The 9,213-nt window shown below is 39.7% G+C and overlaps 1 protein-coding gene across 1 annotated transcript; it reads right to left on the bottom strand.

Annotated features, from left to right (window-relative positions):
- Positions 1-6,788: 6,788 nt before the first annotated feature.
- LOC119037246 (olfactory receptor 5AU1) lies at positions 6,789-7,879 on the bottom strand. The gene has a single exon (XM_037129357.2). The coding sequence runs from the start codon at positions 7,722-7,724 to the stop codon at positions 6,789-6,791; it is 936 nt and encodes a 311-aa protein (XP_036985252.2). The 5' UTR covers positions 7,725-7,879.
- Positions 7,880-9,213: the final 1,334 nt, after the last annotated feature.

The raw sequence follows: 9,213 nt of genomic DNA, 5'->3' as shown, positions 1-9,213 counted from the left end.
TCCCAATCTGGCAAAGGCAATAGACTTCCAGGAAATCCAGGAAGCTCAGAGAGTCCCAAAGAACTTGGACCCAAGAAGGAACATACCAGGCACATCATCATTACATTAGCCAAGATTAAAATGAAGGAGAGAATCCTAGAAGCAGCAAGAGATAAGGGGACTGTCACCTACAAAGGAGTTCCCATCAGACTGCCAGTGGATTTCTCAAAAGAGACCTTACAGGCAAGAAGGGGCTGGAAAGAGGTATTCCAAGTCATGAAAACCAAAGACCTACAACCAAGATTGCTCTATCCAGCAAAGTTTTCATTTAGAATAGAAGGACAGATAAAGTGCTTCTCAGATAAGACCAAATTCAAGGAGTTCATCATCACCAGGCCCTTACTATATGAAATGTTAAAGGGACTTACCTAAGAAAAAGAAGATAAAAAAGATGAACAGTGAAAGGACAGCAAACTCACAGTTATCAACAACCACACCTAAAACAAAAGCAAACTAAGAGGACAGCTAGATCAGGAGTGAAACCATAGAAATGAAGATCACATGGAGGGTTAGTAACAGGGGAGTGGGAGAAGGAGAAGGGGGGAGAAGGTACAGAAGATAAGCATAGACAGTAGATAGAAAATAGATAGGGGGAGGGTAAGAATAGTAGGGGAAATACAGAATCTAAAGAACTTGAGACACATGTTCATGAACTAAAGGGGGGAGAGTGGTGGGGGAGGGGTGTGCAGGGTGGAGGGGAATGGAGGGGGGAATAGAACAAATGTAAGGGCATAATCAATAAAAAATGTTTAAAAAATATCAATTGCAGCATACAAAAAACTGTACAAATTAAAAAACAAAAATATATTGAATAAACACCTCTAGAAGATAAAACAGGAACAGTTCCTAGTGGTGGATTAGTAATATTTTCTCCTTAGCTGGATTGTGAGTGATTGCATTTTATTTTTAATCACTATATGATAGATAGGCAGACACAAATATATTAAAATATTCTTTTGTAGATTTTCAGTATTTAATAACAATTTGACAAAAGAAAAACAAAGTAGCCCTGACTTTGTTTTTCTCAGTGAGTTGGGCATTGAAGCTCAGTGAGTTGGGCATTGTCCTGAAAACTAAAATGTCGCTGGTTTGGAGCACATGCTGAGTTTTGGGCCAGGACCCCATTGTGGGTGTGCAGGAGGCAACCAATCGATGTTTGTCTCACACATCCCACATTAATGTTTATTTATTTCTTTCTCCCTCCTTTCCCCTCTCTTTAAAAAAATAAATAAAAATCTTAAAAAAACAAAATAAATGAGAAATGCAGAAAAGGGGCATTAATAAAAAATATGAAATTAATAACGTGGGAAACAGATAAATTATAGAAATAAGGAAAACGATAAAACAGAATGTTTTTAAAAGAATGATAGAATCCTCTGTCAAACATTACTAAGGGGAATAAAAGAAAACAAACAGAAATATGAAGAAGCCCTGATCGAGGACCTCTTGAGGGGCCTCTAGCTATCTGATGCTCAGTTAGCTAGAGCATCATCTCAATATGCCAAAGTGGCTGATTTAATCCCTGGTCAGGGCACATACGAAAAACAACTAGTGAATGCAATAAGTGAAACAACAAATCAATGTTTTTTTCTCTCTCAAATCAATATATATATATATATATATATATATATATATAAACAAATATATATATATATTTGTTTATATATATATATAAACAAAATAAATGATTTAAACAATATAAACAGATATAAACAAAAGAAATGAAAGTCACTTATACAAAAGAGTTACTGTGTGGTAGGCACAGTGTTAGATATTGTCATTTAATTTTCACAAGTATTATGTCATTTACTTCATTGCTCTCCTTATTTCACAGATGAAATAAGGAACTATAGCACAGAGAGTTAGAAGGTCAGCAGTGAGTGACAGAGCTGGGACTGAAATCTAGGCAGTCCAGCACTTCAGTATATGTGTTGAATGCTTTCTCAATATTGCCTTTCCTCAAATTCTCATCTCATAAAATGTTAAAGTCCAGAAGACCCTTACAGACCACTTAATCTATTTCTCTCATTTTATGGAAAAGGATTGTTTTTTACATTGCCCTAAGAAGAGGAGTCAGCGTAGATGGTGCTGAGCTAGACAATAAACACAAAAATTATGAGAGTATAACCCTAGTCCTGGTGGGTGTGGCTCAGTGGGTTGAGCACAGGCCTGTGAACCATAAGTTTGCCAGTTTAATTCCCATTCAGGGCACATGCCTGGGTCACAGGCTAAATCCCCTGTTGGGGGCCTGCTAGAGGCAGCTAATTGATGTTTCTCTCACACATTGATATTTCTCTCTCTCTCTTTCTCTCCCCTTTCCATTCTCTCTAAAAATAAGTAAATAAAATCTTTTAAAAAGAAGAGAAAGAGAAAAGGAAGGGACAAAGAGAGGGAGAGAAATATTAATGTGTGGCAGACTCTTACCTGGTCCCCACTGGGGTCCTAGCCCGCAACCTAGGCATGTGCCCTGACTGGGAATGAAACCAGTGACCCTTTGGTTTGCTACCTGATCTTAATCCACTGAGCTACACCAGCGAGGGCTGTAAATAAAATCTTTTAAAAAATTATCAGTATACTATGTGCAACTCATGGCAATAAATTTGAAAATCTAGAAGAAGGAAATACACTTTGAGCAAATGACAAATGATTAAATTGATTTAATAAACAAGAAGAAAACTAAAATAAAACCAAGAATTATATAAGAAATTAAAAAGGTAATTAAAGAGCTACCCATTCAAAAGGTACCAGTCCAAGATGGTTTTATAGCTGAATACAGTATATACCATTTTTAAAAAACAGACATTTTGCCCTGGCTGGTGTAGCTCAGTGGGTTGAGCACTGACCTGCAAACTGAAAAGCTGCTGGTCAGATTCCAGGTCAGGGTACATACCTGGGTTGCAGGCAAGCTCCCAGTCGGGGGTATGCAAGACACAGCTGATCAATGTTTCCCTCATGTATCAGTGTTTCTACACCTCTCTTTCCCCCTCTCTCTCTCTCTCTCAAAAAAAAAAAAACCAACTAAAAAAGAACAGCCAGATATCAAACTGTATGGAAGCTGGACAACCAAGGAGTTAAAGAAGAAACATCCATCCAGACCTGTAGAGGGATAGAGATGGGCAGCCTGGCTGGAGAGGACTGTGGCAAGGCAGTGGCTGGTGGACCAGGCTAGGCAGTGGCTGAGAACCAGGCAGTCCCACATTTGCAGGCAAATGAACCAGGAGCAACAACTTGGGAATGAGACAGACCACAAAACCCAGGCTTCCAGCGCAGGGAAATAAGGCCTCAAAACCTCCGGCAGTAAAAATCTGTGGGGGGTGTGGCAATGAGAGAAACTTCCAGCCTCACAGGAGAGTTCACTGAAGAGACCCACAGGGTCCTATAACATACACAAACACACCCACCTGGGAATCAGCACCAGAAGGGCCCAATTTGCTTGTGGGTGGTGGGGGAAACTGAAGGCCAGCCAAGAGCCAAGCAAGTGGCATTGTTCCCTCTTTGATTCCTTCTCCATATACAGCACCATAACATAGCCAAGGGGGTTGCACCACCCTGGTGAATACCTAAGGCTCCACCCCTTACATCATAACAGGCCCACCAAGACAAAAAAATATGGCTCAAATGAAAGAACAGATCAAAGCTCCAAAAACAGGACTAAGTGATGAAGAGAGAGCCAACCTATCAGATGCAGAGTTCAAAACACTGGTAATCAGGATGCTCACAGAAATGGTTGAGTATGGTCACAAAAAAAGAATGGTTGAGTATGGAGGAAAAAGTGAAGGCTATGCAAGGTGAAATGAAGAGAAATGTACAGGGAACCAACAGTGATGGGAAGGGAACCTTGACTCAAATCAATGGTTTGGAGCAGGAGGAAGAAATAAACATTCAACCAGAACAGAATGAAGAAATAAGAATTCAAAAAAATGAGGAGAGACTTAGGAACCTCCAGGACAACTCTAAACATTCCAACATCTGAATCATAGGGGTGCCAGAAGGAGAAAAGGAGAGCAAGAAATGGACAACTTATATGAACAAACAATGAAGGAGAACTTCCCCAATCTGGCAAAGGAAATAGATTTCCAGGAAGTTCAGGAAGCTCAAAGAGCCCCAAAGAAGTTAGACCCAAGGAAGCACGCACCAAGGCACATCATAATTACATTACTCAAGATTAAAGAGAAGGAGAAGATCTTAAAAGCAGAAAGAGAAAAGGAGACAGTTACCTACAAAGGAGTTTCCATAAGACTGTCAGCTGATTTCTCAAAAGAAAACTTGCAGGCAAGAAGGGTCTGGAAAGAAGTATTCCAAGTCATGCAAGGCAAGGACCTACATTCAAGTTCACTCTATCCAGCAAAGCTTTCATTTAGAATGGAAGGGCAGATCAAGTGCTTCTCAGATAAGGTCAGGTTAAAGGAGTTCTTCATCACCAAGCCCTTATTATATGAAATGTTAAAGGGACTTATCTAAGAAAAAGATTAAAAAATGTAACAGTAAAATGACAACAAACTCACAACTGTCAACAACTGAACCTAAAAACAAACAAACCAAGAACATAGGAAGTAAACAAAAACAGGAACAGAATCACAGAAATGGAGATCACATAGAGAGTTATCAGCTGGAAGGTGGAGAGTTGGGAATGGGGGAAATGGTACAGGGAATAAGAAGCATAACTGGTAGGTATGAAATAGACAGAAGGAGGTTAAGAATAGTATGGGAAATGGAGAAGCCAAAGAACTTATATGTACGACACATGGACATGAACTAATGTTGGGGAATGCTGGTGGGAGGGGGTGTGCAGGGCAGACGGGAACAAAAGGGGGAAAATGGGACAACTGTAATACCATAATCAATAAAATATATTATTTTAAAAAATAAGAAAAGAACTTAGATTTAATAGAACTAGTTTACCTTTAATACTAAAACATAATAAATGTAATACAAAAATATCATAAACCAACTTTGTTTTTTAATATATATGCCAATACTAAATAAAATCTTTGCAAATCAAGTCCAACAGCATATTTCTCTTAATAAAAAAAAAATTTCATGACCAGGTAGGATTCCAAGAAACAAAAATGGCTCAAAATAAGGAAATGTATGTCTTTGATTTAGCACAGACACATAATAAAGGAGGAAGATTGCATGACTATATCAAGTTATTAAAAGGCCATTTGATAGAGATTCATCAGCCATTTTTAATAAGAACAGTTATATGTGCCAGGCATTGTTCCAAAGGCTTTGCTTCCATTACCTTATTTAATTTTCCTAACAACAACTGTATTGCTGTAAGTATTTATATCTCTATTTTACAAAAAACAAATCTGAAACTCAGTGAGGTTAGATAAGTCACACATGTAGAAATGATAGAGTCAGGATTTAGAACAACATGGTGTAGCTCTAGAGCCCACATCCTTATCAGCCATACCACATTGCCTCTAATAAAATCTCTAATTAGTACCAAAAGAGTATCACTATATTTAAATATGATCAACATTAATTATTAAAGGTTAACCATAAATTCTATGACAACAGGAGAAATGGCCATTAAATTCAGGGAAAAGTTCAGTTTCAGGATTTTTTCCTGGGTGTGTCATTCTTTCCTTCCTGATTCTGAACAATTTAGAACAAGGATAAAATATAATCAGATAGAAAGCAAAATATCACTTGTGTTACTGTTAAAGGCTTAATAAAGCACATGGAGTGTATCTGTGGGGAAATGGTCTTTATGAAACTGAACCCCAGAGTTAGGCAGACTTTGCTGACTGAGACAGGGATTCATAGAGCCAGGGCAGGTCTTTTCTTATGAGGGGACTAGCCAAGCATGCCTGGTTTATTTTCCTCAAGCTTATCAATTGAGGACAGAGAGCCCAGGAATATTATTCAGCATTGAGTTCTCTCTACCTGATTCTTCTTATTTAAAAATGTTTAGTTCAATTCAATCACAACTTAGAAATTACCAATAACAGAATATTAGCAAAAAAAACAAGAATTTGAAAAAAGCAGAGTATGTCATCTATTTCACTTTGTGAAAACTTAAGGGCACTGGTATAAAGGAAAAGGTGAGGGAACATATGAATGACTATTACATGCTTAATGACTTACCTACAATATCTAACTGAGTGATTTAATACTCACAGTAATTAACAGACAAGACATCTGTGACTCAGAAAATTTAAGTAATTTGCCCAAGTTTATACAATTTGAAAGGGACCAAGTGGCTATTTGGCCAGGGAAAAAGTCAACAAAGACAAACATCATGTGAACTTTTGAAGCTGTTGTTACAGTATCATTCAAATAATTCAAGAATTTCAAAAAAAAATGTTATGCCAAGGAATCATTTTTCACAAAGAGAAGATTGTAAAGAATGGAGAGGATTCCCTCAAGCGGCCAAGATATTCAAATTAGTTAAGGGGAAACGTTCTTACAAAGAATATAAATGTCAGTTTTTAATAATGGAACAAAATATTCATAAATTCACAGAGACATGAATGAATCATCTGAACAAAGGCATGACGAAATCCTATCAAGGGGTTCAATTATGCAACAAGCAGACACTCCCTTTTCACTTCTTTCTACTCTCTATGACACCACCAACTCTTTCTATGGCAGGCCAGCAGGTTGATGCAGAAACACCTGCAGACCAGAGAGCATGTGCACTATTTATTGGGTGAGAGTAAGGAACGTGCTCAGATTAGCATGACATGAGATAAAGTGCCCTTGGTTTCCTAAAGATATGTGGTAATGAGTTGAGAAGATTATTTTATTATTTTCCTGCCCCAAACCTTCTTTAAAGCTTCCTTCACATCCTTGTTTCTCAAAGAGTAGATAAGGGGGTTCAGCATTGGGATCACCACGGTGTAGATTACTGCAACTCTTCGGTCTTGGGCCAGGGAGTAGCTGGACCTGGGGCGCAGGTACATAAAAAGTGTTGAGCCATAGAAGAGGCACACAACAGTGAGGTGGGAAGCACAGGTGGAAAAGGCCTTGAACCTGCCCTGGGTTGAGTTCATTCTCAGGATGGTGATGAGAATTAAGAGGTAGGAAACCAAGATAGTGAGGGTGCAGATCAAAAGGTTGAAACCAGCAAAAATAAAGAGCAAGATCTCACACAGCGATGTGTCCACACAAGACAAAGACAGGATGGGTGGTCCATCACAGAAGAAATGAGTGACCACATGAGCACCACAGAATTTCAGACTGAGAATACAGCTTGTGTGGATAAGAGAATTGAGGAATCCTGCACTATAGGAGCCTGCAATCAAAGAGGCACAGACTTCAGGAGACATGGTGACAGCGTAGAGCAGGGGGTTACAAATAGCTGCATAGCGGTCGTAGGCCATGGCAGCAATGAGATAGCACTCACTGGTGGCGAAACCCGCATAGAAGAACATCTGAGCCATGCAGCCAAAATAGGAGATCACCTTCCTTTTGGCCAAGAAGTTCACCAGTGTCTGAGGGACAACTGTGGAGGAGTAGCAGAAATCCAAGAAAGACAAGCTTTTTAGGAGAGTATACATGGGTGTATTCAGGGTGGCACTCACGTGGATCAGGAGGAACATAATCAGATTCCCCAACAGAATGATGATGTACATGACCAGGAACACCACAAAGAGCAGTGTCTGCAGCTGGGGGTCACTGGTAAGGCCCAAGAGCTCAAACTCAGTCCCTTGGCTCAGGTTTGCCCCTTCCATCTTTCTCAAGTGCTCTGGGGTATGGAAAGGGAACACCACCAGAAATGAGGTGGCACACCCAAGGAGTGTCCCTGGGTTTAGTTTTGCCCTGCAGACAGGCTTCTGAAGATTGGTCTTACTGAGGAAGTCTGGTTTTGTAGATGGAACTCTGTCATAGAGAAGATTAGTTAGGAAGCATTACTTGAGCAGCAATGGAAAATATAGTCTCTCAGGGATCTTAAAAAGTTCTAAATAATGAACAATTACTTACCAAATATATATTGACAGCCTTCCATATGCTTAGCTCCGTGTTCCCCCATCAGGAATTCAAGAGTGTCTGACTTCAGGAAACTTGTATTTTAGAGATAGTATATTTCATGTTTAAACACACAGGCTCTGGTGTCAGGCTGCCAAGGTTCCAAGCCGGGACGTTGCCACAAACTATCTTTTATCTTGGGAATGTTATTTGACCTTTCTGAGTTTGTTTTCTCATCTGTAAAATAGGGATAATAGCTTTAACCTCAAAACATTGTTGTAAAAATTCAATGAGTTAATCCATGCAAAGCACTTAAACAAAGCCTGTCACATGGGAAAATTTCCAAGAATGTCAGCTTTGATTATTCTTGTTGGGGGAATAGGCCTAACAACACATAACCAAACATAATCAATAAAATGAAACAACAAAATTAGGCAATCAATCGATGACCAAACAATATGGACAGAGACACAGGTTCTAAGCAAGAATGACTAAACAGGAATTCAGACGGTTCTAGAGGAATTGAGGGTGGTTCATTGGCTTGGTGATAAAACTGCCTCTGTGAACTCGGCATAAGCCAAGCACTATTGCAGGCTCTAAAGGTGATGAGGGCTGGGGGTGTGAAGAGATGGGGATGAGGTAGGGCTGAGACCCTGCACTCAAGTGCATCAGCCACCTTTTCTTCATAAAGGCACAGTCATTTCCGGTGACTAGAATCAACCTGAACTCAAGGGCCATTGTGGCCACAGGAGAAGAAACAGCCCCACCCCAGGATGGGGGTTTTGTAAAAATACCTTTTTTGTTCAAAGAATGAACAAGGTTGTAGCTGCATCACCTACATACCACATTCTGTTCTATTGGTTACTTTGCCACCCATGTTCCTGAATTCCCCATGGGTTCTAGAGTTGGGTAAGTACTCTATGCTCTTTGGTGAAGACCCACAATGCGAAGACTTTGAAGTCAGCAGATGTGACTGGGTTGGGATGGAAAAGGACACTCACGAGCCCCCTCCTCCTCTCCTCATGAGAGTAAATGGCACAACTGTGAAAGACATTGGGAGGATTCCAGAGAAGAAAGAGCTGTGTTGAACAGACAAAGATGATAGTCCTGCATGTGGATTTTCCAGAATCAGCAAATGGCCAGTGTAGGGAAAGAGCTGGACATACAGATAACTAATTTTAGCTGTCAAGTAGGTAACGAAGGCACTGTGGCCTGATAGAACCTTGTGAATGGTGACAAGAAATAAAGCATTGT

This window comes from Artibeus jamaicensis, unplaced genomic scaffold (genome assembly GCF_021234435.1).
Source record: "Artibeus jamaicensis isolate MK-2021 breed Jamaican fruit bat unplaced genomic scaffold, CSHL_Jam_final scaffold_854, whole genome shotgun sequence".
NCBI lineage: Eukaryota > Metazoa > Chordata > Mammalia > Chiroptera > Phyllostomidae > Artibeus > Artibeus jamaicensis.
This window is presented reverse-complemented; position numbering and strand designations above follow the sequence as displayed.

What these genes read in the sequence shown, in the direction of transcription:
- LOC119037246 (XM_037129357.2), bottom strand. Translation starts at nt 7,724, where the DNA reads ATGGAAGGGGCAAACCTGAGCCAAGGGACTGAGTTTGAGCTCTTGGGC.